Consider the following 17,299-nt stretch of genomic DNA (forward strand, 5'->3'; position numbering starts at 1 on the left):
GCCCGACGCAGTATAACAGTAAATAAAATGTGTTGAGTGCGTCGCTAAATAAAACATTTCCTTCACAGCTGCTGTACATATTCTAATGAGCTCTGTCCGGGGCTAGTTTTGATATAGTTAGTATGGGAGTGGCAGTGTTCGTTTTGGCGGCGCAAGAGAGATGAAATCTCCAGTAACGTATATCCTCGGGAGTGGCACTCCTCTTTTGGCGGCGCAAGAGAGATGAAAAATTCAGTAACTAATATCATAGTGGCAGTCCTATTATTGGCGGTGTAAGAGAGATGAAATCGACAGTGGCAGTTCTCTTTTGGAGGTGCAAGACAGATGAAATCGACAGTAACGGATATCCTCGAGAGTGGGTATCTTTCTATAGACGAGACACTAGACAGAGATTCATAGAATCAGCTACTATTTCACCAAATGTGTATGGTAACTGGGCGGGATTTAGCTCAGTCGGTTGAGTGCTCGCCTGAGAGGCTTGCGACGCAGGATCGAACCACTTCGGTTGATCCATTTCAACTGATTGGTTTTGTTTCGGTTCCAACCAGTGCACCACACCTGACCAAATGCCGTGGTATGTAATCTAGTGGTGCCGTTAAACAAAATACACACTGTATGGGAACTCTCTTTACGTGCCAAAAGAGGTTCAGGCACGCCCATCCCGGACTTAATCTCTGACATCGCCTGTACCATATAACCGTAAATAAAATGTGTTGAGTGCGTCGTTCAATAAAACATTTTTTTCTTTCTTTCCGACATCGCCTGTGGCCAATTCCGGGAGAAGAGGTTTACCAAATGTCCATTCGACTCTGTATAAAAGCAGAGATACGGCCTTGACCATGTATTACGGTTTTGTCATTCAAATTTAATGCTGTTTATTATTATTATTATTGTTATTGTTGTTATTATTATTATATCTTTTATGGACCAGTGAAATACTACTCCATTAAATATTTTTATTACCCATATGGGCTAAAATATACGCGGGTAATATTTTTTCGATCTCTGCAGTGTGCAGATTGCTTCTACAGCCACTGATTGGCTGGCTTAAAAATCACGATGTTTGGTTGGTTGCTTGCTATGGCCGGAACTTCACTTTCATTCATATAATGTTTCCATTCATGAGTCAGATTACACATACGTTATACGATCTACACAGATTTACAAAAAAAATTTGACTCATTTGTTTCGTAAACATGAAATGGTATATTTTCATAAGCAGCGGCTTTAGTAATATATAAAAATAATTATTTTCAAATGCAAATACAGTTATCTCGCCTTCATGTAAAATTCTTTAATCTCATTGGTTGCTTGCCGTTGGACAAATCACTTATACCCCTGTGGGCGGAGCCAAATTCTCTTATACCCCGTCTGTAATTTCCAACAGTTTCCAGCCACCCCAGTTAATGCTAAAGCAATAATTAGATTATAAATAACATTGATAATCAATCAATTATACATAATTAATTTTATTTTTACTGTAAAATACACTATTTCAATATTTTTAAAAGCTGCAATGTTGAACTGGGCCACCTAATTACGGTCGTGGTGTTATTGTATTAATGCGCGATTAGCAACAGTGTTTTTTTTTTTGTTTTTTTTTTTTAAATTTTTAATTTTTTTACTACATACATTTCTGATAAAAAAAGAGTTGTTTTTTTGTTTTGTTTTTATTAATATCCGTTTCAGACAATTTCGTATTATAAACATTTGAAGTTAAAAACTCGTTTATCGATGGAACTATTTTTCGTCACTGGCAAGTGGTTTCGTTCGCGTCCGCGTGGTACAGCTCCGTTAATAAATTGTTAAAGGGACACACCCTAGTTACAGTTATTTGTTAACCATTACGGCGTTGTTTTTCGCTATTAAACACCATTTTTCACAAATAAAATTGCACTTTACTTACATTTTATTATTTAGAATACACATTTCCATTCACCTGAAGTGCTTTTTGCTAACCCTGATTTTTGTAAAACCACGAAATGCATTTTTTGCATTTTTTCACAAGAGAAAAAACCGTTAAGCAAGCGAGGTCCAATCTATTTTTAGAGGGAATCTTCCTGTGTAAACGTCACAGATGTTGGTATACCACGTGACCGTTATCATTTTGGTTCGGTTTGTTTTCTCGTGCACGGTTCACGTAATCAACATCCGATTTGTTGTTCATTTGTGAGATTTTTCTTCACAGTTCGTGAACATTTTCAGTAACAATAAAGTTCAGACAAGTAAGTGTCTCAATACAAAACGTTACAAACCCTTAAAACCAATACTTTTGCTAAGTCTTACGATATCTGGAGAGGGGATACAACCAGGACAGAACAGTTGGAACACGTCCAGGAGAGGTGAAAAGAACGCACCCCAAGTCTGTGCGCACTCTGTGACATTTGTCGTGACGTAGGCATTGTTGTGCTTCGAGCGACATCTACCGGTGACATCAGAATACTAACTTTCAAAATTATTTCAAGCAATTGGGACATGGGGATTCCCATGGTATTTATCGATATAAAACATGCTTTTTCACTCCATTTGATAAAAACGTGATCTAAGTGTGTTACAGGTTTGTAGATTAACCAAATTATAATTTATTTTCGCTGGATGGAACTAGGGTGTGCGGCTTTAACAATTATTGTCAGGCGTTATTTTTATTATTTGGCTATAGGCCTATGGTTTAACATGTCGGCAAGATAAATTCGTTGTAGAAGCATCTCTCGGGGTATATGGCTTTTTATGTACCCTCTGTCTGCTCTTTTACCCACTCGCCTTCGGCTCGGGGTAAAAGAACACACAGAGGGTACATAAAAAGCCATATACCCCTCGTGATGCTTCTACAACTTATATAGAGGATAATAAACACGTTCCCAGTTATTATCAAATTTATATCCCGAGTGAAATAATTTTCACTTGTCACGAGGTTTAGTGAGTGACAAATGAAAATTATTTCACGAAGGACATAAATTTGATAATAACTGGTACCGAGTTTGTTATTCTATTTATTACCCTAGGCATTTGAGGTTTTTAAAAGCTTTTATTTTCAATGTAGCCTACAACGGTTACACGTCCATATAGAAACGACGTTAACTACTTTACTGTTCTGGGTATTGCTTTAACTTTGTATTTTATTCACGATTCACGGATAATTTTCAAAGCCCAAAGTTCTATATATTCTGTAAAGAATATCTATAATAAATTGCATTAAACAACCATTTTATTACAAGTTTAACACTGAAACCAGAAAGACATAAACACAAACTCTTTAAACTACGTGACGTCTTTGTGTGTGCTTTGCCAAATCGTGATGACGTCATATTTAGTACCGACAAGGTGATTGGTTTGTTGGCGTCAAATCGTCCAATAGTAGTGTACGTTAAACCAATGTATGATGATTTTTATTTTCCCCGTTAAGAGTGCCTGCTGGGGCAATAAATTGTATTATTTTGTACTGTAAACATTTGGCTGTAAAAAGAACGTCGTTTATGCTATGACGTCACTTACATTACGTCATGTAATGCGCGTAAAATTATATGACGTAATGGCTGATGGCTTTGTTGTAGACTGCAGAGGAATTTTTACATTAAAAATCATTTAAAATTGACAATGGGTAATAAAGAAAATAACCAACTCGCTACGAGGAGTTACGAATTATCTGTCAGATTATTCTTTAAATATGCAATGGACCTAGAAGTATCTGGACAGTTCATCTCATGCTCCGCAGGGACTTTCACTCCAAAAACATTATGTATTTGTTTTATTTGATTACGCGAGTCAGGGGAACAGTCTACGATTCTGAAACGTATCAGACTGATTGATTGGTCCTTGGACGGCTCGTTGAGAGATCACGTGGTTCCCACCGGAACAGCTGTTGTGTTATCAAAGTATTCCACAGGAGATCAATATACCGTTTGAGGTTTGAGTACTAAAATCAAGCCATGGGGGTGATCAACGTGATCATTTTAGCATTATTAAACTCTGGCAGAACTTTTCAGAATGCACTTTTGGGGGATCAATGTTATCCTTTCATTAGTATTAAACTATCTCAGAAGTTTTTAGTATGCATTTTGTGGGGGATTAATGCGATCTTTTCAATATTATTCATCTCTGACAGAACTTTTCAGAATGCACTTTTGAGGGATCATGTGATCTTGTTCAATATTATTAAACTATGACCGAAGTTTCGCAGTGTGCAGTTTTTTGAAGATTAAATATTGATATAACTATGACCGAAGTTGCATGTACAGTTTTGGGTTTTTTAATGTAACCGGCCTCGGTGGGGCAGTGGTTAAGCCATCGGACTACAGGCTGTAGATACAGGGTTCGCAGCTAGGTATCGGCTCCAACCCAGAGCGAGTTCTCATGGGCTTAATGGGTAGGTGTAAGACCACCCTCTTCTCTCTCACTAACCAACTAACAACTAACCCGCTGTCCTGGACAGACAGTCCAATTAGCTGAGGTGTGTGCCCAGGACAACGTGCTTGAACCTTAATTGGTGGACAGTTAATTTGTCTTGTATCAAATCTATAATCGCAGTTATAACGCATGAGAGTTTCAACATGTGCTAATGATATGGTTCAATGGGACGTCTGATTGATTTGTCTATAGGATAGAAGACACTCCAACAGTTCGATGGTGTGCCCAGGATAGCGTGCTTGAACCTTAATTGAATATGCACACGAAAATAAGTTGAAATGAAATGGAATGATGTACAATTAAATTGTCTTGCATCAAATCTGAAAATCGCAGCTATAACGCATGAGAGGATGCATATATGCAGATGATGTGGTTCAATGGGACGTCTGATTGATTTGTCTATAGGATAGAAGACACCCCAACAGCTCGATAATACATGCACCTCTACAGAAGGGGACGTGATCTATCTCTGTCGGTAGAACGCTCGCTGCGAAACAAACGTCATCCTGTGACGCTAATGGAAACAAAAACTTTAGCGGGTTTCTTCAGAATAGTATCAGAACTTCCAAATATTTGACGTCCAGTATCGGATGATTAATTAACCAATGTGCTCAAGTGAATATACGCACGAAAAAAAAAGCAAACAACAAAAAACCGTTAACGCGTCGATATAATGGCTGTCACTTGCCAGTACGTCCATCATCACACCCACGTAGCCGATGCGTATTGTTGTGCTGGGGGATTGCGGGGGTCGTTAAACATTCATTCATTATTTCGATCCATCGTCACTGCTTCATATTTTAGAGGACTGCCACTTCTCAGGTTTAGGTATGTTTCCTGTTTCGTATTTAGGATAATAGGACTGCCACACCCCATACTTGGATATCCATACTGTTTCATATTTCTTCTCAGTGTTAGGATATGCTTCGTAGTAAAGCGAATATGACTGCCACACCCCAGACTTGGATATCCATACTGTTTCATATTTCTTCTCAGTGTTAGGATATGCTTCGTAGTAAAGCGAATAGGACTGCCACACCCCAGACTTGGTTTCCTTATATCCATACTGTTTTCATATTTTTACCTCAGTGTTAGGATATGCTTCGTAGTAAAGCGAATATGACTGCCACACCCCAGACTTGGATATCCATACTGTTTCATATTTCTTCTCAGTGTTAGGATATGCTTCGTAGTAAAGCGAATATGACTGCCACACCCCAGACTTGGATATCCATACTGTTTCATATTTCTTCTCAGTGTTAGGATATGCTTCGTAGTAAAGCGAATATGACTGCCACACCCCAGACTTACATGCCCGTCCGGTTTTATAGTTCAGATGACTGCCACTTCCCTCAGACCGGTATCCTGACTGCTTCATGTGTAAGAGGATTGACACTCCCCAGGCTCACATATCCTATTTCATGTTTAAGAGGACTAACACTTCTCAGGCTTAAGATAACTGTTTCATATCTAGGAAGAGTCTTAATTCCCAGGCTTAAGACATCCTAACTTGTTTATATTTAAGAGTACTGCCACTTCCCAGGTTTATGATATCTTAACTGTGTCACACATTTGGGATGACTCTCTCTTCCCAGGCTTAGGGTGATATCCTTCCTGCGTAGTATTTAGGAGGACTACCACATACCATGATTTATATATTTATATATATATAGATCCTTTTTCTTCTTTAGGATCCAGCCAGTGCACCACGACTGGTATATCAAAGGTTCTGGCATATGCTACCCTGTCTGTGGGATGGCGCATATATAAAAGATTCCTTGCTACTAATGGCAAAAAGTAGCGGGTTTCCTCTCATAGACTATATTGTTTCAAACTTTCCAAACATTTGACATCCAATAGCCGATTTAAAGAGACATTCCTAAGTTTGCTGCATTTTCTAAGATGTTATCGACAAACAGAGACTTTTTAACGATTGTAAATACATATCAAATATATTTTTCTACATAACATATTAGTGGCTGTATATTTAAACGTGTTTCTGGTCGTTCTAATATTTGTACTAGGTTAAATTTAATTTTATTTCCTAAAATAATTTTTTTTCGAATGTATGAAATTAGTTGAAGATAAAATCCAGTTTGGGCTTCTTAGAAATATTAAGACGATCTGAAACACATTGAATATACAGACACTGATATTCTAAACAAGAAAATATATTTAATATGTAAGTTTAATCGTAGAAATATTGTATTAGTCGGAAGCATCTTACAATGCAGCAAACTCAAGAATGTCCCTTTAATCAGTCAATGCGTTCTAGTGTTGTTATTAAAACAGCTTGTTTAACTTTTCTTTTCTTTTCTTTTTTAACTGACCTAGTTCTGTCTATTCGTAAATGTGCATCTAATTACTTTGCGTTTACCATTAATATTTAAGAGTTCATTTATTTTAACGTGAAAGCTATTAAGCCATTATCTCCTATTAGGACTCCACGTGAGACTGCCACCCAGCACGTCATGCTATTGTTTGTTTTCCCCTATTAAGTTCTCCCATCAGTAAAACAAAAGACACACAAACGCTGCAGAAAGTCAGCATCAGAACTCGGAACCCTTTCAATGCCAGCTTCCAGTAATTAAAGCATCGTTTAACATTTGGAACAATGGTTAAAAGAAAATTTCAATAAAGAACTTCATTAACATTTGGAGCTTTGCTGAAAAGCCAGACTAATACACAAAGACCATTGTGTCAGTTAGTGAGTGCGTGGCTGAATGGAGGTTTCCCTCGCTGTTGCCATGGAAACTGGACAAACAGTCTAAGTGCTAAAGAGGTGGTGAATTTACAATGGTGGAGACACCTTTGTGTGGGGTTTGTTTTCATTTCTTTTATTGTTATTTTTGTGCTTATATTCAATTAAGGTTCAAGCCCGCTATCATTGACATAAACACACACACACACACACACACACACACACACACACACACCTCAGCTATCTTGGCTGTCTGCCCAGGACCTTCGGTTAGACATTAGTAAGAGAGAAGTCGTGTGTAGTGGCCTTACACCTCTCCATTGACCCGTTATACTCGCTTGGGTGGGAGTATGTACCGGGATGCGAACCCAGTACCTACCATCCTTAAGTTCGATGGCTTAACCACTACATGACCGACCCGGTAATAACGAGTGCCTTAAATAATGTCATGGGCTGGCTTCCTTTCAACTTATCTTCGTGGTTATATCCTATTAAGTTTCAAGCAAGCTGTTCTGGGCACATACACCTCATGGTGAGCTATTTTGGCTGCATGTCCATGACAGTGGGTCAGTGGTTAAGTTGTTAGAGGTTAGTGAGGCGAGAAATCGATGTAGTGGTCATAAACCTACCCACCGAGCTGTTAAATTGGCTCTCTGTGGGAGTCGGTACTGGGAGGCGAACCTAGTACCTCCCATCCTTAAGTCAGATAGCTTAACCACTACATCAACGACCCGGTACTAATGAGTGTCGTAAATAATGTCATGCGTTGGCTTCATTTCAACATATGTTCTTGCTTATATTCAATTAAAGTTCAATCACGCTGTCCTGGGCACGTACCTCAATTATCTGGATTGTCTTACTTGCAGATGCTAGATCCTATACACACCCAGGGACGTGGGCTTTGTCTTGGTGCGTGTACGTTGATACACACGGACCTAGTTTAGGTTCTAGACGTGAAAAGCTTCCTGTTCAGTATGCTACCAAGTATAAATGTTTGCCAAAACTTCCTGGATATAATGCGGTATTTTCATATACATGTACTCACCATTTGTGACACCCAATAGCCGATGTGTATTTTTGTGCTGGGGTGTCGTTAAGGTGTCATTCATTCATTCATTCATTCATTCATTTCACTAACTAAACTCATGCATTCTCGGACACTGTATAGTTTTCTATTAGAAATAATTTCTTACGTTCAAATACATTATTTCTTCCAACGACTAAACGAAATTTGAAATATTTAGGCCAAATGACATTCCAAATGTATTCATGCTATATATTTAAAGTAAGCGTTTCAAACAGGTTTTGGAATGTTTACCTAAAGACTGACAGTGAAAACAACCCCAATTTTAGCCAGCGAAAGTTTCACTAACGTTCGAGAACTATTTGATTGGTCCCCAAGATGGTCATTTGGTTTAACGTGAAGCGCATAAACCAGTCTAGCGGACGTGTTTCTGCTATGTTTGGTTGAACTCAGCCCGGATATCATGGTGCAGGACGATCTCTGTCTCTCTCTGTCTCTCTCTGTCTCTGTCTCTCTCTGTCTCTCTGTCTCTCTGTCTCTCTCTCTCTCTCTCTCTCTCCCCTCTTTCTCTCTCCCTCTCTCTCTCTCTCTCTCTCTCTCTCTCTCTCTCTCTCTCTCTCTCTCTCTCTCTCTCTCTCACACACACACACTCGCTCTGTCTCTCGTTCTGTCTCTCGTTGTCTCTCGCTCTCTCTCTCTCTCTCTCTCTCTCTCTCTCTCTCTCTCTCTCTCTATCTCTCTCTCTCTCTCTCTCTCTCTCTCTCTCTCTCTCTCTCTCTCTCTCTCTCTCTCTCTCTCTCTCTCTCTCTCGCAACCGTCTTTGAAGCTTTTTTTCATCTCTGTGACAAGTAGTAAATATGTTTTGCTAACCACCCGTCGTTGTCCCATAAGTACTGAGAGTAATAAATCTCAATTGCTAATTAAGGACGCTTTCCAGCTCATCCCACACACTTCACGCTGATCCCACAGGTGCGATTAATTGATATAAATGTCTTGCAATGAACGAATGCGCCAATAATTCATTTCCCCTGCATACTCTCATAGTGCATTTCCCAGGACAGTCGTTAACCTTATCTGATCCGCGTTTTATACCCAACTTATATTTACCTAATTGTGTTTGTGTGAAAAGAGACGATCTGTTTAATGTTGATTTACGTTTTCTGTTGCCTTGGGATGCAGATGTTTACTGTGATTGTCGAACCGTTTCATCATTGTACAGACTTTGTGTAAACATCTACCTTATTCCGATAGCTATAAATTCCGTTTGAATTCCCTGATTACTATGTTGGTATTAATTGCAATGTCCCAGAAGTGTTTATTGACGGACATGGTATGATTACACACACAACACCTTTTGCAATCGAATCGAAAATGTGTGCAAATAGTGTAGTTGTGTCTGCAACAGTATATTAAATATATCTTCCTGTTTAGAATATATTCGCTATGTTTCTGATCGTCGTAATATCTGTAAGTTGCAGAAACTGGATATGGTATCCCAATAATATAAAATATGCGAATATATATATATATCTATATATACACACACACATATATTACAACCGTGTCCGGTGTATCGGCGCGTCCGGTGATTCAGCGCACTTGGTAATTTGCTAAAGTATGCCTAGGAAGTTGTCATGTTGTCGGTGTTTTTAACGAATTAAAGTTCAATTTCTATTTTAATGGTTAATAAAGTATCAACATATTTATTGTTAAGGGTGCAATTAAAAAAAAAATTCGAATTATCAATAATTATATCATAATTTCAAAATAAATCATTCACCTGTTTTCGTGTATATAAACGCGAAGTAGGTCAGCTTATTGATATTAAGAATGTTAAAACCAGTCTGAAAACACCTTTCCCGCATTTTTAAAATTATAGTAAACAGTATAAATGTAATTATTTTTGTTCGATTATTTTTATTTAAACTGAAAAGGAAAACCCAGAGAAATGCAAACAAAACGAAAATTTTAGACCTTAATTGACAGTCATTCCAGTTCACAATTGTCACATTGTTATAAAAAATAAAAGCGAAATAAGATCCACTGTGTGCACAATCTACCCGAGAAAAATAAAATCCATGTAGGCATCTTAGCCATGCATGACAAAGAACATGTATACATCTGTAGTACTGTGCCACTCAAGAAAACAATTCCGAAACTGATCATGAGATGGGTCATGTTTGATCGTTCATTTTCATAGTAATATATTTAACAAAACAAAACAAAAAAGTACTAAAATAATTTTGGGACAATAGTGTAGCGTTTGTGGGCTCAAAGTGAGGTCATGGGCGGTCTATAAATAGCGGAGTCAACGATCAACATCTACTGCGCCGAATCACCGGACATGCAAATCATTTTGGATACAAGGGGGTGCTTATATGTATGTACCATTTTAAAATGTTTATTTACTACAGACATAAAACAATTTGTAGTGTATTTCAGATTATGCACTGCTTCACTGGTGAGAGACACATTTTATTAAGTATTTCACAGTGTTCACATAGAAAATGGTCCTTGAATGCTTAGGTGCGCCGATACACCGGACAGCACTGTATGTAATGAAGTGAAGTTTGACCTAGTAAAAACAATAGGAATGAATGAATGAATGAATGAATGAATGAATGAATGAATGAATGTTTAAACGACACCCCAACACGAAAAATACTTCGGCTACTGGGTGTCAAACTGTGGTAATGGAAAAACAATGTGATGATCAACATCAATATAAAAATTCAACAGTTAAACGACCAGAAACACATTTAATATACAGCAACTAATATTTTATTGGCAAAGAATATATATAATATGTAATTGCGGTCATTAAAAAGTGTACATCACCTTAATAATCGCCGAAAACTCGGGATAGTCTCTTTACAAATACGGTAGTAGTATTCTAGAGTACCTCATTTGCCCTGTACTGACTTTATCCAGTGTGACACCACAGCTGGTAAACCAAAGGCCGTGGTATGTGCTATCTTTTCTGTGGGATGGTGAATATAAAAAGGTTTCCCCGCTACTAATTGAAAAATGTAGCGGTGATCCTTGCAAAGACTACATCAGAATTACCAGTTGTATTTTATTACCCTCCTGGTGAAGATAAAGCGGTGTCGTATAAATTTCGTATCTACCACAAGGTGCGTATTACAAACTGCATTTTGATTTGTCAACAGTGAACAGAGTCCATTTCAATTGGCTAGACAGCGACCTTATTAGCATAACGGGACTATTTTGTTTTCATTCATAGTTAATATCAAAGTCAGTAACATCCCACAAGTTTTGCTATAAATGTCTGTCACGGGGATCCCATAATACCCGTAACTGAATAAAACACGATTATCCAAATATCTCTCCTAACTGTATATCTATTAGATCTCTCTGTAACGGGCACTTATACCCGCGTGGCTCGTCTAGGTATGATCAGAGATAAGATCTTATATAAAGTATATGTAATATAGCACGTTTAGTTCATTAGAAAACACAACAAAAACACAATACACTTTGGAATCTGTATTACTACTACGCTGAAAAATGTATTGCCGCAGTAGTTAATTAACAACAAATAATAATAACAACCCAGAACTGATCACTTAATTAGTTAATCTCTAGGTGTCTAGTTTTCACAATATTGTAATCACTTCACCGTGACACAACACCCACACGTGTGATTATTGGGAAACGCTTCCAGGGGAACTTAATTAATAAAGGAATTACAACTCTATTCCTAACTGGTTAATTTTTAATTAACCCTTACTACTCATTCAGTAACGTGTGATAATTGAGAAACGCTGCCAGGGGAACTTAATTAATAAAGGAATTACAACTCTATTCCTAACTGGTTAATTTTTAATTAACCCTTAACTACTCATTCAGTAACCTTGTAACACAGAATTAATACTGGTACCTATCACAATAAAGACAATAACCTACAGTTTACCTAGGTCCTCTAGGATGACTGGTTAAGCTTTATATATATTAGAACGGTGAGCCTACAGTTTACTGCGTCAGATTACCGGCAGCACCGTCTAAATAATATTTGTATAATACAGTATTAAAATAGTTAAAGTCACATCAATCACATCAAGGTTATACACAGAGCAGAAATAAAATAGTTACCAGTCCGGACGGACAACGATCCCCTGGAGCCTTCCTTTTGTTTCTCCCTGATATCTATAAAACCCTAGCTATTTATCATAAAACACGAATATCGCCTGGGGGTACATCGCGGCACCGAATACCTACAAGTGCTATTTCCACAGCGACCAAGCGGTATTTTTTTCTTACAAGCCTAGACTGGTCGTCGCCTAGTTCGCCAGCAATACCCCGAACGTACCGAACTAGCGGATGTATTACGTAACTACTAGCCACATGGCCTCCGCGCTGGTCTGGGTGTGTATTAGAAAGAGCTCGACGACTGTCGCGCAGAGGTATTACGTAACAAAGTGCCCACCTGGGCTTAAGTGCATATTGGAACTGCACACGACCCTCTAAAACAATTAATATTGCCACGGGCGAAAACAAAATTAAGAGCATGTTCCGTCACAATGTCATTCACCGATTCAGCAATGTCATTCATTAAAGGTTGATGTAAACCTGACCGCGCGAGAAATAATAATTAAACATTTATTTTCACAAAACTAAATATTAATATATTCTTTACCAAATGCATTTTTGTTACCGTGACAACATAATATCGTCTGCTACAGGTTCGCAATCAAGAATATGGCCACACCGATTAATGTCAATAGTTTAGTGAAAATTGATGGAAAGATTAAGGACAGAGTAATTTCAATTGTGAAACCTCTTGGAACCTATCGCATGTTTAACATAAAAACTTACTTTGGTGACATGAGGCGAGTATCTCATTACCGGTTGAGCCTTGACTATGAAGAACTGTTTACGGATGATTCGGCTGATCAATTCGATGATACATCAGATATCGATAGTTACATCCAAACAAATCGAAACCAAAACACCTAGCGTAAACCCCAGTATAATGTTAACATTTTGCAGAAATTTGTGATCGAGAGCGGTGAAAGTAGGCCTATCGAATCGAAGTGAGCTTTGCAATATTCTGTGTCGATTCTTTATTTTCATTATAAAATCAAATGGCGAAGATTTTGAACCCTCTTCCCTAACTTCCAAACTGTCTAGCTTCTATAGGTACCTTACTTCCCTTCATAACGAAAAATCATTACTGGGAGATGGAGAATTTTGCAAGATAAGAGAAGTGCTATCGACCAAGCAAAAAGTACTGAGAATGGAAGGTTTAGGCAACCTGCGGTACCGTTCCGAAATTGATGCACTGGCTAGTTATGCAAATAGACATCCGGTTTTAAAATGAAAAATTGATTAATTAATTAATTTATTTTTCATAATTTGCTTGATTTAAAAAAGGGTAATAAATACAATATCACACTCGTTTTCGCTAGATATAATTTTTACAAAACTCGTGAACTTCCCAAACGTATCTGTCCTCACTTTCTTTCGGTCTTATACGTCTGGGAAGTTCACTCGTTTCGTAAAAATGATATCTAGCGAAAACTCGTATAATATTCTATATATATTTAATAGCCGATGATTAAGAAATGAATGTGCTATAGTGGTGTTGTTAAAACAAAACAAACTTTTATCTTTATATTGATCGATGTTGATCTATGTTATTATTTATGTTTTCTAAGAGTTGTAGTTATAAAATCGATTGGCAAGAGCCGCAATTTGGAAGGTCATCACTTCTATTTCTGTAGTGGTAGACAAGATGTCAATTCAATGACTCATACGCCTAATATGCTTAACAAAAGTGTGCTTTTCTTCTTTTAGATGTGAACATGGATGTGTCTGGGGTGGTGATGCATAGCGCTACAGTCATGAACGTGCTGTACCACGACCCGAGCCCCGAGGTGATCATTCTCATCACCATGCTGTCCGTCTTCATGGTGGTCGGAACTGTGGGCAACGGGTTGGTGATCTTCGTCTTTCAGAAGGTCCGAGAGAAGTCGACGGCGCACCTCTTCATCATCACGCTCGCCATCATAGACCTCTTCACGTGCATGGTGATAATCCCTTTTACGATTGTCGTGGAGTACTTGCGTTACGACATCCGATACGACTTTCTGTGCAAAATGTACCAGTTTCTAATAACATCCAAGGTGCCTCTTTCGTCGTTCGTCATGGTTGCCATAGCCTTCGACCGCTACTTCTGTATATGCCACCCACTGAGGATAATCGTGACTCTGCAGAGAACAAAGGTGACCATCATCTTTTTGTCGATATTTGCCGGTTGTCTTGGTGTACTCACGGCTATGGGGTTTGGGGTGTATCAGGTAGTGACCGTTCCGGATTACTCTTCGGTGCATCTGTTGCCGAACGCTTCGTCATCCACAGTCCAGCCGGACATGTTCAACTGGATCGGTCCGGACGGGGAGTCCCCTCACCAGGACAACATAAACAAGATAGTGATGCTTCGAGTTTACAGCCATTTCGCTAAAAACAACATCAGCGATATCTTCTCCAAGCTGAAGGAATTCAGAGGTCCGTGGAAGAGCCAAGTGATCTACGTCGGTGTCTGCCAGCCGACGCAGGTGCTGATCAACTTCAGCTTTCTGCACGTCTACCAGAAGATCTACTCGTCGCTGTTTTTAGTGTGCCTTGTCATTGTCGGCGTGCTGTACGCACTCATTTACAAATTCATCATCTCCAGGAGGTCGAGGAAGCTGGAGAGACGGCTGGTCCTCTGTGCGTACGTGAACGGCGATAATCCATACGAAGGGACGAGACTGACCTTGCTTAACGGCCAGGACGACGAGCGCCACGGCGACGAGAAAAGTGTCGAGGAGGAAGACAAATCGCCGAAGACCGACGAAAAGTATTACTATGGGACCGCCGAGACGAAACAGTGCGGCAGCGACGAAAGGGTAAACAACGGCAACAACAAGAAATCGAGTCGCAAGGACAGGGCCGCCAAGCGGCAGTCGATCGTGTGCGACGCCGACAAGCTGAGAGAAGAAACCCGTTCCGCCAACATCAAGACGGCCATGATGCTGTTTACGGTGACGTTGGTGTTCGTCATCGCGTTCTTGCCGGCGTGGATGATGGCGTTTCGCATCGTGCCCACCGTCATCGTCGTGTTCTATCTCTACTTCAGCTACAATGTCGCCAATCCCTTCATATACGCTTTTATGAACCACATCTTTAAGGATAATCTTCAAAAGATGTTCCGATGCTAGTGTGGGTGGCGTGGCGCGAGACGTGGTTGGGTGGGAGGGGTTGATGTGGGGAGGGAGTGGCTTTTGATTGATTGTTTCTTTCTTTAATTCTTTTCGTTATTTATTTGTTTCTTTCTTTGTATCTATGTATGTGTGTATGTGTGCGTGCGTGCATGTATGTATGTATGTATCTATGTATATCTGTATCTGTGTGTATCTATGTTTGTGGGTATGTATGTGTGTGTATCTCTATCTATCTACCTACCTACCTACCTACCCACCTACATACCTACCTACCTATCTATCTATCTATCTATCTATCTATCTATCTGTTTGTGTCTGTCTGTCTGTCTCTCTATGTTTATTATTATTATTATTATTATTATTATTATTATTATTATTATCATTATCATTATTATTTGGTTATTTATTTGTTATTTATTTATGTATTTATTTATTTATCTGTTATTCAATAACGAATATTAGTTTGATTAAAAAGAGTTAATGCACATTTGTCAGGTCAAAACGAAGTGCCTATTACATGAAACTGTACATATTATGCCGACACTGAATATTCTGCACAACACAGGTGGTATAGACGCTTTTTAAGCAATACTTTTCTCGCGGATGTAAATTCCCTACAGAATTAAACAGAATTAAGGGAAATGTTATTCAACACATTTCGTTGAATACGGCTGGAGTATTAGACATGTAAACGTGGTGCGGGAAAACATTGAAAGTGTTGCTGTTTATTTGTGAATCTCTGTGCGATGACAATAGCTTAATCTAAAACAAGTTTGTGGAATAAAATGATGCATGCGGATGTATACTACGACATTATGTCTAAATACCAATGTTTTGTGTTTTAGCACGTGTGTTTATTTTACAATAATTTGTTGGTATGTCAAACCGAATCTTTTATACTCTGAAAACGCGGTACTGATCTCAGCGGTAATGTGATCGACAGCTGCGCGGTCGGTCTAGGATCGATCCCCGACGGTGGACCCATCGGACTATTTCTCGTTCCAGCCAGTCCTCCACGACTGGTATATCAAATACCGTGGCATGTATTATTCTGTCTATGTGATGGTGCAAATACAAAATCCCTTGCTACTAATAGAAAAAACAATGTAGCGGGTTTCCTCTCTAAGACTATAAGTCCGAATTACCAAATGTTTGACATCGGATGATCCAGTAGCAGATGATTAATAAATCAATGTGCTCTAGTCGTGTCGTTAAAACTTCTACTTGAAGACATTTATTAAATTATTTAATGAACAAAACACACCTTATAATGGTGAGATATTAGTATTTGATTTAAACAATAGTGCATATCTCTTTGCAAACATGTATAGAATGCCATTTCCTTTAGGCATAATATTTTGGTCTTTATCTTGGGATCTTTAAATTCACCTTAAGCTTCCCACCGGCAGAACTGCACATACTACGGCATATGATATACCATTCGAGGGGCACAGGGTTGTGAGGTGGAATATATTGTTTGTCGTGGTCTGATATATCGACAATAAGGCTACGATTTATTTATTGTTATTGTTAATTATTATTTATTTATTATTATGATTATGATTATTATGATTATTATTATTATTATTATTTTTGTTGTTGTTTTTGTTACTACTACTATACTACTACTACTACTACAACTACTACTACTACTACTACTACTACTACTAATACTAATACTATTACCACTACTACTATTTTAATCTCTCGTTTTTGCAATAATAACAGCTAAGACTTTATCTCTTGGAGTTATGTATTTTGATATTTGTAATGTTTTAAAAACATTCCCGGGTGTATAATGAGAACAGCTACCACACATCAAATATTTCTGTTTAGTCGAAACCTCAAATTCTTTGATTGCCAAACTCTCTTCATTGCATGCACTTTTTTAATATCATATAGAACAGAACTGGTGGCCCTTAGCGAGCGATAGAGAGAGAGAGA

At 38.4% G+C, this 17,299-nt stretch overlaps 1 protein-coding gene across 1 annotated transcript in view; it reads left to right on the forward strand.

The window, feature by feature from the left end:
• Positions 1-15,364, forward strand: part of LOC121390679 — a 49,685-nt gene extending 34,321 nt beyond the window's left edge. Inside the window, exon 2 of the mRNA XM_041522554.1 lies at positions 13,947-15,364. Coding sequence (XP_041378488.1) covers positions 13,955-15,352 — 1,398 coding nt within the window. The 5' untranslated portion in view covers positions 13,947-13,954 and the 3' untranslated portion in view covers positions 15,353-15,364. The remainder of the gene's footprint in view (positions 1-13,946) is intronic.
• The last annotated feature ends 1,935 nt before the right edge of the window (positions 15,365-17,299 follow it).

The sequence above is a fragment of the Gigantopelta aegis genome, chromosome 15 (genome assembly GCF_016097555.1).
Source record: "Gigantopelta aegis isolate Gae_Host chromosome 15, Gae_host_genome, whole genome shotgun sequence".
Taxonomy (NCBI): Eukaryota; Metazoa; Mollusca; class Gastropoda; order Neomphalida; family Peltospiridae; genus Gigantopelta; species Gigantopelta aegis.